The 21364-nt window shown below is 40.0% G+C and overlaps 1 protein-coding gene across 1 annotated transcript in view; it reads left to right on the top strand.

Annotated features, from left to right (window-relative positions):
* The window catches only part of KCNH5 (potassium voltage-gated channel subfamily H member 5), a 166214-nt gene that overhangs the window by 99659 nt on the left and 45191 nt on the right, over positions 1-21364 (top strand). The window contains exons 8-9 of the mRNA XM_017807645.1: positions 1577-1776; positions 13287-13539. Coding sequence (XP_017663134.1) covers positions 1577-1776; positions 13287-13539 — 453 coding nt within the window. The remainder of the gene's footprint in view (positions 1-1576; positions 1777-13286; positions 13540-21364) is intronic.

Raw genomic sequence — 21364 nt, 5'->3', positions numbered from 1 at the left:
CCTGGACATGTAAAAAGCACTATGTGAAGTGGAAGTTCAATTTTTCTATTAGACAGGTTTTAGGAAAGCACCATGTTTCTTTGAAAATGCCACCTCTCAAATAGGAGTGATGAACAACAGTAAATTACTGTGAAACAAAGTGAGTTTTCAGGAATGAGGTAAAAATGGGTTGGGTAGAGGGAAGACATTATGCACTGAGCCAGAAAAGGCATTTTTTCCTTTCACACTGGGTTATTTCTTGCCACTTGTAGGCTGCAGTTGTTTTTCAGAAAATGACAATATGGAAATGCATAGCTGATAAAGTACCTCTGAGCAAAGATTATTAAAAATGACAGGCACATTTCTGTGTATTTGATAATGTCAAGAGTAGAGGTAGTACAGCGCATTGGTATTATATCAGAATATTTCTCTTTTCTGCATAATCCATAATGTCTGATGTAAGAATGTAATCTTGGGCTTGCTTGCAAGAGTAATTTTGTTGGGACTCAATAAGGCACCTAAAATTTGCTTAACTTTAGGAGCATCTTTCGGTCCACCATTATTCAAGACAGCACTAGTAAAGGTGTGCATTTAAGTTTTGGCTTAAATGCTTTGCCAAATTTAGGCTTTAGAATTTAACTGCTCTCCATCCATTAGTGCTCACTGTATCACATTTGTAATAGTATACTGAAGTTGGTGACTTTTCAGTTGGAAAGGCTTCCTTTAAACATGTGATCTTCTCAAATACGGCCTGTGATTTTTTTGGTGCTGCAAAACTCAACTGACTGAGACTTGCAGAAACATTGGCATGTTTGGAAAGAGAAGAATCAAACCAGAGGAGAAGGTAACTCTAGGAGTGGGTTTCAGGTAGTACATCCCAGTCTACCATGTCCTCCTCCTGCCCTAGCCTGCAGCATTGGGACTTTCTATTGTTCACTGGTCCAGTTTTTCTCTCTTTGGAATCATTAGTGACTGGCATCTGGAGTTGGCATCACACAGCCAAGTCATCTACTGGGGCTGGCTGGGATATTAGACTGTGAAATGCCACTCTGAATCTTTCTTGTGAACTTCTTGGCCTTTGACACAGGATCCATTTGTATCATTATCTCCTTGCCAGGCTTCACGGGTTCCTTTCTTCTCCATTTCATTCCATCTTTGGGACTGAGGCCATTCTCTATTCATAGCACTTGGTAGCTGAGGCAGTCTTAAAGGAGATCAACATGGTTCCTTGGATAGTGCCTCCAAAGTTTACTGTCAGGCTAAAGCTACATTTGAAAATTAGTTTGGATTAGTATAGAGTTAAACTGCACTTTTTAAAATAACTTCATGTGTGGACATTATCTGTATGATATGACTGTATTTGTAAATGAATGCACACTGGGTGGCTGTATGAGCTGTATGGGTAAATTCATTAAATAACTCTGTACATGTATGTGTGTGAGAATGTGTGCATAAATAGAAATTTTCAGTTGACATCTATGTATTTGCAGTAATTTGTAACCAAACATAAAATTTTCTGACATTATCCTTGAATTATGATTAGCATTGGCTAGAGTATACATATTAATTTTCAATTACTTTTTGGGTTTTTTTTCAGCTCTTCTTTATGCAACTATTTTTGGAAACGTCACCACCATTTTCCAGCAAATGTATGCCAACACCAACCGATACCATGAGATGCTGAACAATGTGAGGGATTTCCTAAAATTATATCAAGTCCCAAAAGGCCTTAGTGAAAGAGTCATGGATTATATTGTCTCAACTTGGTCCATGTCTAAAGGAATTGACACAGAAAAGGTATGAGTACCTGAGGTAACAATTTAAATAGCAAGAGTCTATGTCCATTGTGTGCTTCCTTAGAAAGAGAACTGTATAGCAGCATATAACTTACTAACAAATCCTTAACTGCATGCTACTACTTTATTATGTTTGTGTTTGGAACAAAAGCTGGTTGTTTTAAAAATGGACTGTTTTGAAAATATGCCTTTATTTTTCATTATGGTAAATGTTTGCTGCTTTCCAGTCTTGGTTTATCTAAATATTAAACAATGTCAATGTACTTAACTATTGAAATCAATGGGAAATTAGTCTTCAAATTAGTCTGAGAACATGATTTGGTGTCTAAACTACACTGGTATTATCCTGAGAAGTGCTGGCATCTGTGCATTGCAATTAAATGAGTTTGATTGGCTTGGACCTTTTGCTGATGCCCAGGACATCGACATATCCATCAGCATAATTAGTGTAGGATTTAATGGCAGTAGAGATTGATCTCCTTGAGCTAGAATCTCTGGGCTAGCATTTCAGGCCTTTCGTAGGGAGATACAGAAAACGTGATACTGTTGGCATCCATGCAGGGTAGAAGTCCTACAGGACTTCAGCCCTCAGAAAGGACTGGTCATTTAGGTTTCTTCAAAAGCTGATTAAAGGAGAAGGTCATCTTCTGAGAGTGATTTATCGTTTGCCAGGACAGACCTCATGACTTGTTCTCAAGGCCTCTCTTTCTGCATGATATTTGCAGTCAATCTGCCTGGCCTTGAATATTTCAGAGAGCTGAAGTCAAATGGGAGGGGTTCCACCTGCAGTGCCTTGAATGTAGGTAAGATAGAACAGCTTTAGGTCTAGATTTTTGGTTTGTGGAGATCAGCGATGCTCCTGTGGCTTCTGTGGACCTGATACACATCAGCTTAAATTAGGCAGTCAAGCTTCAGTAACCATGATTTCCCTCCCAAGAACTAAAAAGTTTCCAAGGGAGGGTAAGGAAGCATCATGACAAATTAATATCTTGAAATATCTAGTGCTTACACAGCTTTGAAGTTCTTTCCTCAGTTGAATCTATTGGGCAATATGGGATGTGATGCAGATTGTTCAGGGAGGCCAAGATGAAGTGTCTACACTAAAAAATTTAGTCTTGCATCATGCTGATGCAGCAGCAGTTCTGTTATTAATCATCTGCTGTGAAATGCAGTTTACCGTCATAAATACAACTGCTTTAAGTAACAAAGATTTTTATTTCTTTGATTCTTGTGCTTCGGTATTCCACGTTCTTTATTATGTTAACTTCTTATACACTAATACCCTAAACTTTCCATCTTGATTCATATGGTGTTGAGTGAGCTTTCATACTGCAAATACTGTAAATGCATTCAATCCTATTGTGTAAACGTCAAACCTCATGAAAATTCAACTTTCATTTGCATTTCTCTCCTTGCAGTTAAGCCAGAGTCCTGTGTTACCCCACTACAGTTTCATTAGATTTTAATGATGCTTTGCAATTAATTGGGAGAACCTATGCTTTAATTACTGAAATTTCCTTCTATAGTTTCCGCATGTCCGGTTTTATACATTATAAAAATGCAGTTAGAGCCCTAATTTTCGATTCATGGTAAGCAGTGTTCTCTGGTCTGTAAGATGGAGTGGCTGCTTAGCTAGATAATTAATATGCCTGTAAAATCTGTGACTTAGGATTTTAACAGTTTTTCCTTGGTGAAGACTTGCCTAAACATAGGCCTGGATCCAAAACCTATTTAAAACAGTGGAAGGATTTCAGGAACCTCTACATATGGACATCAGTAGTTGCTGCTAATTGAGCTTCCCAGAAAAGCCCATGTTACAGAAGAGCAGAGACAAGATAAACGTAAGAACCTGAGCACTGGTTTGAACATTTTGATGTTTTGTGTCCCTTACAGCCTGCAAGTCCGCAAAAGCAACAGTACCCGTGGCCTGTAGTGCCTGCACAGAACATCACAGGGTCTGTGAGGAGTGTAGGGATCAGGCAGTTTGCTTCCTGCTGCAGGAGAAAGCTTTAACTTTAGCAGAAGGTTGGAAAGCTGTGACGTAGCCAGTCTTCCTACCTTTATCTCCACTCAGGAAGGTGTTATGATGTGCTTCACCAAAACAAATGAGGAAATGTTGTAAATCCCAGCTGAAAAATCATAGAAACAGTGGTACAGTCCCAGAGATTAGTCATCTAGGGTGGATTGTTTCTTTTGCCTTAGTTCCTTCATTACACCTTCAAGCCCTGCCATATGATCCTCTGCATTTAAATTGAATCTGTCTGTACCAAACCTAGAGCAGGCAAGTGGCTGTGAATACACTACAGGGACCTTCAAGGTACCCAGTGTCAGTTCAGATTTATTACTGTAGATAATTAGTGGGGCTAATGGGACTACACTGCACCTGTAGCTGAGCTGCTAAATCCAGATAGTGCTCCAACATAGGTTGGAAGTGGGGGTTGTTGTCCCAGGTTTTGAATTGTTTTTCTGCACTACTTTGACAGCCTAGACCTGACCTCAGGGGTTTCTACCAGTCTGGTTTTCAAAACTCCAGTAGTGACATTATGACCAGTCTGTTGTCTGGATATATTTGCCTCACACAATTTCCCATTCTCCCTAATTTTTATGAACTTTTCATTAAGCTTCTTATTATCTTGCAAAACATGTGTGCTCATGACACATGATAATTAGTGAGGAATTTCAACTTTTCATTTTCCATCAGACAGCTCAGACAGTTTCCATCATCCAAGGGTGTTTTTCAACCTAACATACATGATTACATCCTAAATTGTTCCAAATATATCTGCATTGTCACTTTGGAATGTGTTTTGCAACATCATTTGCCACAAATTTATAATACATTTCATTCATTCAGTCAGGCTGTTGAAATGGCTTTGTTTTGAAACCCAAATTCAAAGCACAAGAAAGAAGAATGAGTGTTACAGTAGGTTCCTATGGTGTTAAACCATCCTAGTATTGATGGAGTAAAAGTAAACACATGTGCATGTGTTTCTTTGATAACTAAAGATTTTAAATACATATACTTGAAATTAAAACATAGGTTAGTAGCTTGATTGGAATTACTACCGCTTCACATGTGTTTTGTTGCTTCAGATCTCAAATATTTATCCTTGAAAGACACACTTATTGTGTAGTCCCAGACAAACTCTTGGCTAAAACTGATGAGTCCTAACGTGGGAACTCAAGGCAAAGTGGAAGTCAGCATGGAGAAGGTAAAATGAAAATGTAGCCCTTGCTGCTTACGTAGCAAGATGTCCAAAACAGAACTTTGCCTTAAAGCCCCAGTCTATTTTCCTTGTATGTGGGAGAGGACTTCATCTCCCACACTGAATTGACGGTGCTTTAAGCTCAGAATTTTGGATTCCCCAATCTCCTTGGGAATAGCTCATCTTCAGATCCTTCCTTCAAACCACAGCACCTCAGCCTGTCTCTGAGTGTTCACAAACAAGGGATTAACAATGACACTAAAAGCATTAGCATATTTATTATTATAACTTAAGGGGAAGCAAGTGGCCTCTGATCCATAATCTTAAATCACTTATCCATGAGAACCCTCCTCTTGACAACTGGGATGATATATGTAATACATGCACATGGACTCATCTCCTGGTGTAAAAATGGCTCAAACAAGATGGAATTTATTTTATTTTTGTTTTAATGTTTAATGATACGGATTTCAGGGTTATTCATCTAATAATGAGCAGGGCTAAAAACATGACAAACCTGAGAAGCCTTTAAACTCTAAACAATATCTCTCATCCATCAGAACCTGTTTTTTTGGGGTTCTTTTTGTGAGAGGTATAAAAGAGGCTCTGTATATGACCATTTACAAGGAGCTGAATAAAATCTTTACAGTAGTAATTTGATATATGAAACACGCTGAATTCCAATCTCTTAGTTTTTATTAAAATCTCCAGGCAGCAAATGAGAAATTTATAGGTATTAGCTCTTCTGTAAGAAATAGGTCATTATCCATGAAAGCAGAACAACCATTAACTAACATGCAGGTGTTTCAAGGTCTTATCTAATGATGATGCTCTGAAATGTCAGTAAAACCCAAAGATTTTCTCTTCTTGACCTCTGTGCTGTTGTATGGCTTAGAATTTGCTCAGAAAGCAATTAAATAAATGTCTATCATGTTTTAACAGTAGTTTCCTTCAGAAAAGCCATAGGTTGAAAGAGAAAAAAGGCATCTTATTTAGTTTCAACCTGAACATCAATGGCAATTGGGATAATGAGAGCCAATTTCACATTGCACTGACTGAAATGGAAATCATGAGAAAATTACACAGTATTAAAACTATTCACTGCTGGCCCCCTAAGCTTTCATACAGGAGAGATGGGTTTATTGTAAATAGACACAGGTTGTACCTTCATTAAAAGTTAATTTACACAAGGACAATGCAGTTTATTCATGTTTGCTGTTAATAAGATCTTCAAGAGCCGTAGAAATAATCAGTGATACCCTGAGACACGTAGAGGAATCAGGCTGCCATAGAGGAATCAGACTGCCATTCCTACCAGGTCCCATCACATAGAGGTGTCTGTAAGTGCTGGCTGGATTTCCTCATGAAAGACCAGGGTAGAAGGCTTCCAAGACTCATGGCCAAGGAGAACTTCTACAAAATTAGCTGTAACAGCTGCATACAATTCCCTGCTGCAAAGGGAAGGTAAAAATCATTTGGACAAGTATTTTTGTTTCATTGTAGAGGCGAGGTTGTTGGTCGTTCCTTGCAGATCGGGACGAGGTGAACAAGAAGTCGTCCCTCACCTCGCAGAGCTGAGCTAGGACCAGGTACAGTGTGAATCCACGGTTCTTTGGAGAGCGGGATGCAGGAGAGATGGTCAAGGTCTCCCTGTCCTTCCCAGAGGTCCGTGAGCAGGGCCTGTGCACCGGTGGGGCTTTCTGTTTCCCCTTTGTGGATAGTATGGATTATTTACCTCCTGTATGCACTCTGCAGAGCCAGGAAAGACTATCCACAATTATCTCTGACTCTTGGATGTATATCTTGGATGTACTGTCTTGGGACTGATACAGAATGAGCTGTGAACCTGTCATGCTTGAGAAAATGCCAGGGATATGGAACAGCTCACAAGCTTATTTCCTGGGGGAATAAGTACCTGAGTGGATGGGTCAGGCAGCACTGCCACCAAAGGGATGGAGCAGACAAGGGGCTGTCTATTCCAGAGACCACATCTTGGGGAAGGTCTTCTCCAGATCTCTTTTCATTCTTCATTTTCTGGAATGTCTTTACATAAGGATGGATGTTTGAAAATAAAGCCACCTCCAGAAGGAGCTCAAAATAAAATAATCCACTGATCGATTTCCTTCTTCCAAGGGTGACCTTTGTGCCAGAAGCTGTTGCTCCAAAAACTGTTGTGACTTGAGAAATCCTTTGATGTATGCCATATTCTTTCTGATGTTTCTTTTTCTTCTTTTATCTAGAAAGTTGATTTTTAATGACAGATTTCCCTGTGGTCTGCTATCCTTTGCCCCATTAGAAGGCCCTGCAATAATTTTGCTTGGTACAGATGTTACAGCAAAACTGAAAACAATAAAACCTTTAAAAGTATAACCCCTAGGCAACCTGGGATCTACTACCTTGGGTCATCAGTGGATGTGACTAGTGTGCCACACTTTTCAGTGCATTAGACAAGCCAATAGCCCCTTTGCTGGTGAACCACTTGATTCGTTAAAAGAGGCATAGTGATGCCTCTCATCTTCTCCTGATTTTCAAACCCCTAGCCAGATTCTGTCTGTGTTGATGAAATGGAATTTAATGGACTCTACAGCCAATTTCTTGGAATTTTCATAATGTCTCTTATTCATGTTACTCAGCTGAAAAAAACACTTAATTTTGTTACTACACCACCAAATCTATCCATTTTACTCTCTGGTTCAGCTCATTTATTATTAATAAGAAAACATGCCAAACTCAACTTAGACATGATTTTCAAATCATGATTTCTGAGCATTTAAATCTAAATGACCTTGGATTCTATTCCAATTAAAACAGAGCACACCATTGCTGCTGAAATTCAGTTCTTAGTGCCAAGATATTCAGTGATGTATTAAAGATTACCCTAAAGCATGCAGGGTTAATTACTGCTCAGCTCCCTATATCACCTCCGAGTTACTTACAAAATTACCTGATTATTACAGGAAAATGCTCTGTGATTTGCCAATCCACTGCTTTCTTATCTTTGCCTCTTTGGCCTCCGAATGTAACACTTTTGGCCAGGCCTGAAAAAGAATTCAACATTCAAATGAGCCAAATCTTTCTAAAAATCTGAGTAACTTGGTCAGGTGCCTAGTGAGTATTGTAGTTTTTTTTTGGAAAGAACTGACCTTGATTGTGGCCGCTGAATATGTCTGAAAACCCAGAGTGACCTTTTTCCACAAAATAAAAAGAGCTATCTGTGGTCTCAAATGGGTAAGAAGTTGGAGGAGTTTATTATATGTATTTTCAAAGCTGACATTCTCAGTATCTCTGATATTTGTTACAGTTATTCATTTAGGAAACAGCACAAAGACTGTCTAAGCTCTTTGCTTGAGTATCAACCAACATGTTCCCTACCTACAACCCCCAGAAAGTGACAATCCTATGTGCTGAAAGAGGATTGACAGTAGATAATGTTCGTGATTCACTGGCCTCTGCCCTTTTTGTTAACAAGTCTTAACAGATTCTATAATATCTGCTAAGCCATCCTGTAGTGTTACCCACTTGGGGAAGGTTTTTTAACAAATACTTAAACCTGTAAGCCCATCCTAAAAGATATTGTTTGGACATGCTCTTAATCCGTACAGTTTTTGTTTTGATTCATTTGCTTTTCTTTGACTTTTTTTTTATAATCTCTGCTCCCTGTAGAGTTCTTTGAGCTGTTCTAGGGGCTTATCTTAAACTACCTGACCATGCTGAGGAAACGGATGAGGGAGTTAAAAAATCAGATGAAACCTCCTCCTTGGGAATTTTAATTCCCACCCCCTTACAGATCTCGAACTGAAAAGACAGTGAGACCCTGTGGGTCTTCCAGAGCTGGTTGCTGTCCCAATCTGTAGCAGCACCCACAAGCTGTTCACTCACTATCAGCATTTTACATATACCATGGGGTGCTCTAGAGATGATGATGGTGTTGAGTCTCTGCATTGGGTGTCATTTGGGGTCTGTGCCACCTGGGTGCCAGCTGGTGATGGCAGAGCTCAGCAACTGTCTTATACTGGCTTTGAGGAGGTTTTGCTTTCTGTGCAGAGAGGGGAAAATGATAAATGTTATTCTGTGCTTTACTTTCTCCTCTCTCAGCTTTGTAGTAGTTCAGGTCTTTGTGGATAACGTGTGCTGTTCATGTGTGACATGGAGCCTTGCTCCTTTTCTGGTGGAGTCACAGTTTATACAGCCAGCAAAGATTTTCCTCTGGGTAGAATTCAGACTTCTCCTCTGATTTTGCACTGATACATAGCAGGCTCTGTTCTTTCACGCTGCTTGGATGCATATGGGAAAGATGACTGCAAAGTCTGTGGCTACAGATTTATTACAGAGCAACTTCTGTAGCAGCACAAGCATCTGGTCCCTGCAGACTTCCCGCTCCAAGTCGTGAGCTCCAAACCCATCAGTTACTAAAGCATTGCTGTCAGTGACCTTAATATCCTGCCTGCCTTATAAACTGCAGGTTTCACTGAGAAAGGTCTTCAAATCTCTAAGGAAATTTCCTCTTAAGAAATTTGTCTTGGTGGTTTTTGCTGCGCTGCTGAAAGAACACACAGGGTAGAACAAATGTCCCAGCTGAACTTTGGTTCTATTAACATGATGTGTTTAAGGCATTTCCTTTACAATGAAAAAAATGACTGAGCATTATAGGGTATCCTTTCCCTTCAACTAAATTTCTTTTTTACACCCATACGTGTGCATTTTGACACCATATGGACTCAGGGACAATCATGTTGCTGCTGTTTTGTATCTTTTTAGTTGCATGCTGCCTTAAAAATGCTGAGATCTTAGTAAGACCATTTCACAGTAAGAATGTCCAATTCTTGTCAGTAAGGGATCATTTTCAGATGAATATTCGTCTGAATTCGAAGTGCTCATTTTCTGATCTTAGGGTCTTTGGACTATTTATCATTAGCTTCCAAATGCCTCTGTGTGATCCTGTATCTCATTATGTGTTCTCTTTGGAAGCATGAAAATTACTACTTACTGTAATCTGTGTCACCAACAGCCCCTTTGTATAGTATAAGGAATAGAGAAGTTGGTGGCATCTGTGAGACTCCTTCTGCATTCATGACATTGGTATTTGTGAACACAAAAAGAAGTGCTGCCGAGACAGGTTGGAGCTCATGGAGCCCTTGGAGCATACAGTAAACATGTAGCTGAATGTTGCAATTCTCTATCTTTGCTGTCTTTTTTTTTCCCTACATATATCTGCATTTATCTCTGGTAATCAACAATACCTTGCCATATCTTTAAATATTAAATATTTCTTTTTAGTTTTCGTCTGCTTCACTCTCTGTTCTCAATACCTGTGTAGTAGGCAAGAAAACTCAAATTAAGAGTATTTGTTCCTGGCTAAGTCTTGGATCATTACTCATTTAGTGCTGTACTAGTTGATAAGTGCTATCTTCATGTGTCTACGTACAATGATATGCCATTAGGAGAATCACTTTATCATGACATCAGAAAATTTCTGAATTATGCTTTTTAAGGTAGGCTTTTTCTGTGCAATGGAATTTTTTCCGTCTCTTCATATTAGAGTGTGTGATGATACATATGTTTGTTGTGTGTCTATAAAAAGAGCAATTCTTCAAGTGCTCACTTTTAATAGTCTGTATATAAGTCTGTATCTGTGAGGAGATAGTATGCTGCTTTGCAGCCATGTGGCTTTTATTCTTGAGGGACTCAATTACTTTGCATTCCAAAAGACAAAGGGGCCTGGAACATCTCAGAATCTTACAGGAACAACTTCTGCAATAGTTTAACCAATTTTTCCTGCAGTTTGGAAGCTTAAAAGATAAAATTCAGTAATCAGTCACGTATGAACACAGACATTTTTCTTAAGAGCAGTGTTTGAGAATTCCTGGCATGACCTTGTTAAGTTAAAACCATTTACATTTCTGAAAGTATTAAAGGGACGTAAAAAACTTATAACCATCATTTAGGCGCAAGAGTAGATAAAAATGTTAAAAAGCATCAATCATGGTACAAAAGAAAGCAGAATTTTTCATTAAGTTACTATTGAGGTGAAGAAAGATGTCATGTTTCTGTTTTATTATAATATAGACAAACTTTCTGTTTGATCCAGAAGTAGGGCCGAGATGAAGCAATCACTTTCCAAAGTAATCTTTGTTTTTTACTGAAAAACTAAGGTGAGCTCATATTTCTAATGGTAAATGGAATGACTCAGGAAAATAGAAGTTTGTGTAATTGACATCTGTCCCTAATAAAATTATGGAAATGTGTTACAGAATGTGGTCAACAGTGACTCAGACAAGACATTACTACTAATGCAAATGATGGTTTATGGAGAATATGTCTTGTCAAATGTGTTTATTATTAATTTTTATGATAAAACACACTTAAGCAGGGTATTTTAATGTGTTCTGTACAGCATTTTGTTACAGAAAGATATCATTAACCCAAATTGACTTACTCTGTGTTAAATCAAATAAAAAAATAATTATCTTGTAGCTCTGGGAAGGTGGTTGTAAGTGAGAAAGCCTCATGCAGGGGGAAGTTTCTGAAGAGATACTGTGCTTCATAGTGTTAGGCACAAAAAGCATCATCTATCTCTCTTGTTTTTCTTAGGATGAGATTGAGAAATGACCTGATCATTTTCTATAAACACCTGCATGTGGGAGAGATTCCTGATGATTGCAGGTCTTTTATCTGAACAAGATGAGAAGATTCTCTGGCTGTTGGCTGAAAACTAAAAAAGAAATCACTTCAGAAACAACATGTTTTGAAAGAAAGAGTAGCTATCCCCTGGAACAACTACCCTATATCATTTGAAAACATTAAATCAAGGCCTTCTAGGCTATAATTTTACCAGGTATTCTGGGATTGATGTGAAAATTGTTAATGCAAGAGGTTAGTGTAGATGGTTGCAGTAGCCTCTTCTCACCTCAGACTGTTACAGTACAGAGAATAGGAGAATAACTTGTATTACACCTTTTTGCATTCATTGTCTTTGACTGCAAAGGAACTTTGATATATTTAAATAAGGAGAGGCCTAAATATTATTATTGAAATAGCAGCTGTTTATTCTTTTCACATACTATGTTTTAGGACCTTTAGTAATGCTTTGCAATAGTAAGTTTTATACCTCTTCTTCATTGAATAGAAATTAAAATCGTGGCTTTACTTCATTATTAACATGACCATTTGCCTCAAAGCTCAGTTGGGGTTACCAGAGTCTCTCTCTGCTAATATTCAGTGGTCAACTCATTGACCCAATGTCCCTGTCTCCCTCACTATCTGCAGAGCAAGCTGCCAGATTAATTCCCAACAATGAGAAATTAATCAGTACTATCGATCTGCAGTCTTCTTTATATGAGACTTCCAGAGCGCTCTTAGTCTCATACACTTTTCTGATGATTTGTCCTAGAAAAACATTGAAAGGTTTTTTATGTTTCTCAGTGCAATTAGCTACCAGGCGTCTGAGGGTTATAAGGATGTTAGTGTGTTCAGGAGGATGTGCAAATATTAAACACACAGTTTACAAACCTAACAAGACCCACAAGTTTTCACTTTCTTTCTTCAGGTGTATTTGTGTTGCTGTTTCAGTAGGGAAAGCTATTTAAGGTAAGAAACTAGTTGAAGGTCTTATTTAATTGGTCTGCTATGGAGATGTCTTGATGTTCACAGGACAGCTTTTCACTCACCTTTACTTTACATTTCATAAGGTTTCATTATACTTCCTTTTTCTTCTAATCTCCGTGGATTTTCTAGTCTGTAAGCCCTCCTGGGCAGGTTATTCCTTATATGTTTCACTGAAACTAAACCCTGGTTGTGTCTGGATATGTGTCGGTAAGTGGTCACCTACATCAAGACTTTTGAGACCTGGGTTTTTTGGCTGTGAACAAAATGTGATGTTTTCTATTGTGAGTGGTCTGTCTCTGCATGTCTTCAAGGTCCTTCAGCTCTGTGCTCCTGCAAGGACTGAGCATGGCAGCAGGAGGATAGTCTGGGCACCAAGTCTGGAGGGATAACCACAAACAGAACATAGTAGCGCCGCCTGCAATTCTGGAAAACAAGTGTGAAAGCTGTTAGGAATGAGCACAGTGTAACAGAATAGTCCTGTCTTCCAAATCACCCTTTCAGCTGCAATGAAAACAGTAGATAGATAGAAAAAGATTACCCCACATCAGGACAAAGCTCCCACCAGAAGCTTTATGGAATGATGGCATGAATGGATTTCAAGATCCCCCCCAGGCAGATCTTCAGATCCATCCACTGGGTTATTTCATAAAGCCTAGTGTCACTTTCCCAGCTGACTGTTTTCCCTCTTTCTCTTGCTCAGGTTCTCTCAATTTGCCCAAAGGACATGAGGGCAGATATTTGCGTGCACCTGAACCGGAAGGTTTTTAACGAGCACCCTGCCTTCCGGCTGGCCAGCGACGGCTGCCTGCGGGCCCTGGCCGTGGAGTTCCAGACCATCCACTGCGCCCCGGGGGACCTCATCTATCACGCTGGGGAAAGTGTCGATGCTCTTTGCTTTGTGGTCTCAGGATCCTTGGAAGTCATCCAGGACGACGAGGTGGTGGCTATTTTAGGTACAGTGATCTCTGTTGAAATGCTTCTGGTTTGTGTGTATTTTCCTTTTGCTTAGTTTTGAATATTAACTAGTCTTGCTTGACATCAGCTGGGACTACAGGAGGCTGGTAGTTGTCATAAGATGGAGATACTGTGTCTCCAGAGATCCTACTCTAGAAGCAAACCCTTAATCTTTTATGCCATTGGGAATGCTCTTTCTGCCCAGTATGGCTCAGTGGTCACAGTTGCAGTGTCTCTGAGCAGAAGAGAATGGCATCTGTGTGCTCGACATCTTTTAAATAGCCTGTTGGAGGAAATGCACATTGCTTAATATTACTCTCTCAGGAGGATTTCCACATTAACCTTCACGCTGGGATTTTCATTCTAGCCCAGAATAACACCTGCAACAGTCTCTGTAAAGAAGCAAAATTGTCACTTGTAGTGAATTGGCTGTACAGAAAATAAATGGTCTGATCTGACCTTGCAAAGAGATAGGGTCACACCATGTGTCAAGCCACAGTCATGACAAGTCTGAGTGATGGGGGAGCTCCAGGTTAACCACCCTGTCACCCACTGTGTTGCCTTGTTTGCCAGTAGCAGGTGGGAGAGAGACTAATGCAGACTCCTTGCTGTCTTGTATGGGATTGGGATGGTTTAGCAGATTGAGTGGTCAGCAGGGATGTTGAGGCAGCAATCCTCCTCAGAGGCAGAACCATGTAGAGGAAAACCATCCAGAACTCGTCTTGCCTGGTTAAAATCAACCAATTTATTGTAGAACTCATATCCTGTTGAATATTTGCCTTCTCTAAAACTGGAGCTGTGACTCCCTGTGGCCAAATCCAGTCGGTTCCTGGTTCCTGGTCCGAGGGGGTCCCTCGCAGCCCACTGAAGCTCTGTACTGCTTCTTCCCTGTAAGGGTGGCTTCAGAGGGCTCTGTAAGTCTCTCTTATATCTCCTGGGGAATGATCACTTGGAGATAAAAGGTTACACTTGGGAGTTGCACTGGTATGTGGAAAGAGGGCAGAGAGAGCCAACACTGGTCATGAGTCAGACTTCAGCTCCTTCCCAACCGGCAGCAAGAGTAAGGAGAGGAGGAATTAGGACAAGCATGTAGCTGAAAGAGACTCCTGACATTTCCCTAAAAGCCTGTGTATGTGTGTCTGGGACTGGGGTGGGATTGGGCAGTGTGCAGGTGTGTGGATGAGGCTGCATGGGAATGGCTTCCCCAGGGCATCACTCAGATCCTCCCAGCTGGAGAGTATGAACTTGGGAAAACACATATCCGTACTCTTTTCAAATACCTGCTGCACCTTTCTGTATTCTAGTTTACACTTAGGTTTTGAAAGAAGAGAGATTTAATGTAAGAATGAATCTGCTTCCATATTCAGATGTGAAATCCTTATGATGAAAGCTCCTAAATCAACAAATATTCCTTGTATTTCAGCTCACTGGGCCATTTCAATTTTATTATTAATCTCAGTGATGATATATTTGCTTACAGTTATTTAAAAAACAAAAGCTTTAAGAGTAAGTAGCAGCTTTAAAATAAATAAATGGTTTTTATGGTGAAAACAATAAACATGTAATTTACTGAACCAGGAGCCATCACTAAATAGATTGCATGCAAAACTTCATTGCATTTATTAATGAATATTTTACATTTGGAATGACAGTAAGAACTTTTTGTTTCTACCTTTTAGATGTAGTAAATCTGATATCGATGTTAATCCCCATTTGGCTAGAGAGACTTTTAACATTATCTAGTTAAAGTGAATTACCTTTGATTACCAAAATTGCCTTTGATTCTCTCTGCTGAGGTGCGATCCTGTGACTCAGAGCTGTGTTCGTCCTGTACTACAGGGATTGGCAGAATGTGCAAATGTAACTTAAAGCAAGATAAACTGCTACCTCTAGTCGTAGAACACACTGAGGAGTCTTTTTATGCTCTGACAGATTATTTAGAAGAATAGTGAACTGAGTAATTATGGGATGTCGTATCCTAAAAATTCACTTGTGGAAGAAAATCTTTCCCAGATGTAGTTGCAAAGGCATTTATAGTGGCAGCTGTGGCAGCTGAAATAGCGACTGCAGATCAGACAGTGAAGAACATAATTTTTATTGATCTGTTCTGCTTTGAGAAGTCCAAGCACAAGGAACGTGAATCTGCCTAAGGCAGAGAGCAGGTTTAAAAACCTCTGCCTAATGTGAAAACCTCAGTACCTGCTTTGAATGCTCCAAGCATCTGCCATCACGTTGGTTTTCCTAGGGAAAGTCAACTTGCAGGACTGTACTATCAGTCTGTCCGTCCTTTCCATGCCCCAGAAGTAACCTAGAGTGGAAATGTGATAAGTATCCTTTGGAAACTTGTCCTCATTAATTTCCTCTATGAAAGCAGGAACGTGCAGGACATGCTGTCTGCCAGCCTATGCTCCTTGCACAGGAAATAACAGGGTAGCGTGATTTAATATAGGAGTGTGTTATTTGCCTTACTTAAAGAAAGAGGGACCAAAGAGCTGTTTTTTTTTTTTTTTTTTTTTTTAACCATGCTCACCTGCAGATGGATTGCTTGGTGTATTTTTAAATGTGGAATATCCTAGACAAGTGAATCAGGTAGGGACATCAAAATGGGCTAAGAACCATCATCTTCCATCTCTTACATTCATGCTTCTGTCCAAAGTGCAGGGCTTCATCCTCCATCAGGTCCCAGAATGAATCACTCCATGATGTCGCTGCTTTTTCCCTTCTTGATCTTCCCTTGTCATGTTCCCTTCCCTCGCAGCCATGGCGAGTTGGCACATCCACCGTCTCCCAGCCAGCTGAAAGGGTCTCCTCAGGCGACTTGGCTTGCCAGCCAGGTGCTTTCCTCAGGCTCCACCATGGAGACAGCCATCCTTTTATTCAGCAGCACTTTTCCTGACTCAATGGCCCCACCTTTGGTGTTTCTTGGGCTTGAAAGCAGATGAAGCCTACTGATTGACAGGGCAACTTGCAGCACTGTGACATTTTGTTCTCCCCTGGTTTGGTTTTGTTCTCATTTGTGCATAATTAAATGCCCAGACACTGCAGTAACCAGCATTACAGAAACATGTACAGTAAGAGAATGGCTCCAATTGTAGATCTGGAGTTTATAGGACTCATTAATGGAGATAGCCAGGTGCCCCATTATGTTTCCCTCATTAGTTGCCTCCATTTCTTCAGACCAGGCTCCCACCTTTTGCAGGTGCTGGCTGCTGCTGTAGCAGAGGGTGCACCTGTGCAGAGCTGGTGTGCTGATATACACTGGAGGAAAGAAGGCACGATCATTTTAACATAACTCATCTGCAGTCTCCAGGATAATGGAGAAGGGCAAACAGTCTTGTCGCTAATTATCAAAACTTTCCCAGCAAGTGAGGTGACCCTGAGAAGGCACATCAGTGATTTTCCAGCATCTCAGGCAGGAGTAAACAATTTAACTGCCACTGCTCTACACAGGGAGGTGTTTTCAGCGAAGAATCTCAGGAAGGACTGGGGGTTTGGAGTCCCCAGGCTAATGCAAAGAGGCATCAGCAACCAGAGAGCGCCTAATAATTGTCCCTGCTGCAATTAACCTGAATTTGCACCTGACGAGGAGTTTCACATAAATGGCAATGCAAGCCAAGGGGCTCTGGAAGCTGCTTTCCAGCTCCTGCTATTTGCACAGCTGGCTGTGTAAGTTGCACAGTAACTTAAACTGGGCATGTTGATTAACAAGGTTTAAAGAAGTAGGGTTTTTTCAGCAGAAAAATAATGACCCACCGCGTTCAGATGTTGATTGTAGGAATTGATCAAAAATATTGCTCAAGTTGCATAGCAATAAAAATTGGTATCGACCACTGGACTCCTGGTGGGGGCTGTTGCTGAGTGAATTCAGTTTTGATAGTCAAGCCAGAATGAATATAAATGTAATAGTTCATGTTTCAGCCACACTTATGGTCCTGATCCCATGTGTATTCAATTCAGTCATTTGCCTTTATGTGTTGCATGTTAATTCTCAGCATATTCTGCATATAATACCAGAGCAACCTGTTGTTTATTGGATTTATTGTTATTAGGCAAGCCAGACCTTATTAAAGGTCTGCTTCATAAATTATTTCCAAATGTTTGATCTGGGAAGGGCATATGATGCAGTATCAGAGGAAAAAAGGAAAGCAAGTGTCTTCCTGAGTTTGGGATGACAGCCGAAAGTAGGGATGAGTCTTTTTCTGCTTTAGATTCTACATGTATTTGGAGGTCAAGAGATTAAGTCTCCTACCAAATCACATGGAGAAAAGTTCTTTAGAGGCAGAGAAAGTAGCAGCTCCCATTTAGGTGAACAGGAGACCCACGTGCTCCATAGTTCTCATCTGGGGGCATTAGTAATTTGATGCTTGAGATCCATGCACCAGCACTTTGAGTTTCCATGCCTACACAGCCGGGCATGTGCTTTGTGCAGGACAAGACTGACCATATGTGATGCACTTTATGACATGAAAAACTGTCAGTGCAATTCCATCTCATAGTATTAGTGGCTAATTCTGTGATTTTAATTAGTTTAATTGCAGCTTGGGTTTCTTCTCAAGTGGAATGAAGGTGGCAGAATTTGCCCCTGTGTCAAATCAACTCTGGATATTTTATACTGAACTTTTTTTTTGTTTTTCATGTAAAGTCAACCAAGGCAGACTAATTGTGAGCATTTCCCCAGGTTAGTAACATGCACCTGGTAGCAATTTACAGAACAGCCTGTGTCCTATTTCATCTATAGAAAAGTCCCCTGTGTTCCAATGAGTTAAAGCTCTAAATTAACTAAAAGGAAAATGATTCATAAAGTAAGGGTTTGGGGTTTTTTCAGCTAACAGAACTGAAATAATTAATGTGATTCAGGCTGTTTTAAAGTGCTGAATCTCAAAGTATTTTGCCAATATACTTTGCAAATATATTTTGCAAATATACTTGAAGGGTTACTGATCTGAAAATGAGTGTGACGTGCTGCTCTGCACTGTGCAGTTCTTCTTAACTGCCTTGAAATCAGTCAAACCTTGCAGGTCTGGGTTGGCATCCACAGTACCATGTGTAAGATTTAGTCCTGCTGATACTTGTTCAAAAGTGTTATTAGTTCTTACTGACAGACTTGAATTTTTCACATTATTTTGTAAATTTAATATATTTTGTCTCTATCTGCATGATAGTTAATTATGATAAGAAACATCAATCTTAATTTAGTGCCAGCTGGTGTGTTATAGATGTGATCCACAGCCTCCAGAGTCAGAAAGATTCCTTTCACTGAATTGAAATGTTTTTGAATTAGACCTGCACGCTTCACTGCCAAAAGAAGGAACTCAGAAATCTTGGCAGCACAAGAAAAGGAAAAATATTTAAAAATCACGAGATATAGTTCTTTTAAATCAGACTAACAGTTTGAGGCAATCGTATTTGCCTTATGAATTTTGAAGGTGGTGGGAATGCTCATGCTTTCAGGTTTATTTCATCAGTCAGGGAGGATAGAAACTTATTTCGGTATAAAATCAAAATGGAAATAACCTGTCTCCAGGAGCTGGGGCTTCTAGAAAGATATGAAGCACTAGGATCCTTGCACTAAAAATGAGAGAGATGAGGGGAGAATATCTTTATGGACCTTGTGCTCTGCTTGCAGCGTTTCTTCCTAAATGCTGGAAGAAAGGTCAGTTCCTTTTGTGCTTCCAGGTGCAGATGTGGAAGGTTGCACTGCGTTAAATAATGCAAAGTACCTTTGCCAGCATGGACTTGGATCATTGGCACAGTCTCTTGTTAGTGTTTCTTTGCTAGAAATGCTTTTTGCTCACATCATTCTGCCCTTTCACGTGGTCACATGCAGTCCTGGAGCTGGATTTTCACACTGCTCAGGGATCGACTCTGATCTGATTTCCAGGGGAGTTGTGGCCCTTCTGGATGCCCCAGGACAAGACTAAAGTTGAGGATAAAACGTTCACAGGAGCAAGGAGACCTCTCTCACAGTGTAGTGTCATCTCTGCACATCATGGCTGTGCTTACAGGAAGCAGTGATGTCCTGGATGGCAACTGCACCTGATGAATGTGCACCACTGAATCACCCCCATCACCCCATCTTCTCCAGATCCCCTCTTTAGACAAAAACAACTGCATCAGCTAAGTCCAGAAATCCAGGCAGCCCAGCAGCCTATCTCCAAAAATGATCAATAGCAGATGTGCAGGAGAAAGTAGGAATGTGAGCTTCCCCAGAATGTTCTCCAACCCTCCACTGAATTATATTTCAATTTTATTTCACCCAGAGGGAAATCTTTAGTGTCTAATAGCCACAGATAGGTTTTATTCCATGAATATATCCCACAATTTTGTAAACCTGTACAACCAACTCCAGCGTCCCATGATAAGGAGCTGCAGAGCTGGCCTAATCCCTGAACCATCATGGAGCTGTTTGCTGCTCTGGGTAACAGGAGCTGATTCCCTCCCTGCTCACTGGATGTCTACATCAGTTTGGGGCACATCTGTCCTGCAGCCAGAGGTTCCACTGCAGATATATAGACACAGATGTATTTGTGTGAATATTGATACCAGTATATGTAATTATGGCTGCACGAACGTGGCATTTGGTCACTGACCTCCACTTGTGTGCATGCTGTCATCACTTCATAGTTAGTGGAAATTGAAATGATTAGATGAACACTTTCTCTACCTGATACAGTTTTACTGATTGTGAAGCAATTTTAGCCTTTGCTTTTTATAAGCAAAATAAGATTTGAGTGTATCGTGACGGAAAGCCGGCATTATTCATCATGTCCAGCTTTTGCTAGTGTGACTGATGGGACTTTGGAGATGTTTTAAAATGGGGGAAATGCCAGCTGGTCTATTAGCTAAGACTGCACAGAAAAACACTTCATTACCTTATGAAGAAGTGTTGATCCTGTTTATGTGTTTTTACCCAGTGCTATTTCCCACCAAGAACTGATTCTTTAACTGCCTGCCTAAACTTTCTTCCAAAGGACCCATCAAGCTTCTATGTCTGCTAGGATATTTATTAGCTCAGTTTCTGTCCCCATCTGAAGGAGGACAAATTTTGTCTTTACATATATATATAAATATATATTTATATTTTTTTATATATATATATTTATATATATATTTGTGGGTTCTGAGACACTGCTTAACAAGAGTCTTTCTTCTGCAAGTTCAAGCACTTTTTCCTTCCATCTGCAATCTCCTGGGGAGTTTCATAAGGCCCTTACGAATTTTTCTGCCTGGAAGGTCCAGGCATGAGCTGCTGTCTGACAAATTGGCAAGTCAGTCCATGGTGCAAGGCTGTGGAGAATATCTGCCCCCTCAAATCTGTGTGGGAGAGTTATCAAAATATAGAAGATGGTGCATAGAAATATCATGACTTATTACATAGTTAAATACTGTATGATTGTCTCTAAATATATTTATGCAAATATGCATGAATATATATATGTATATTTTATGTATTTAGAATTATAGCAGTGTAGCTATTTCAGCAAAAATTATGTCTGTCACCAACACCCTACGTTTTACTGTTTTCCATGGTTCTTTCAGTCCCCAAATCTAAGTTTTTATGATCTTGGAGGTCTTTTCCATCCCAAATGAGTCTGTAATTCTATAGATGTGACACTTAGGGGCATGGTTTAGTGGTGGATTTGACAGTGCTGGGTCGATGGTTGGGTTTGATGATCTTAGAGGTCTTTTACAACCCAAAGGATTCTTTGATTCTGTGATTCTGTCCTTACACCTCTGTTTCTGCCAACTTTATTCCAGCAGTGTCCAAATACTGACTCTCTTCCTTCCTTTCCTCACACCAAGTGGAAAATGTATGCAAGCAGT

Source organism: Lepidothrix coronata, unplaced genomic scaffold (genome assembly GCF_001604755.1).
Source record: "Lepidothrix coronata isolate B3197 unplaced genomic scaffold, Lepidothrix_coronata-1.0 Scaffold19, whole genome shotgun sequence".
NCBI lineage: Eukaryota > Metazoa > Chordata > Aves > Passeriformes > Pipridae > Lepidothrix > Lepidothrix coronata.
Note: the sequence above shows the minus strand (reverse complement) of the source record. Positions and strands in the feature narration are given on the sequence as shown.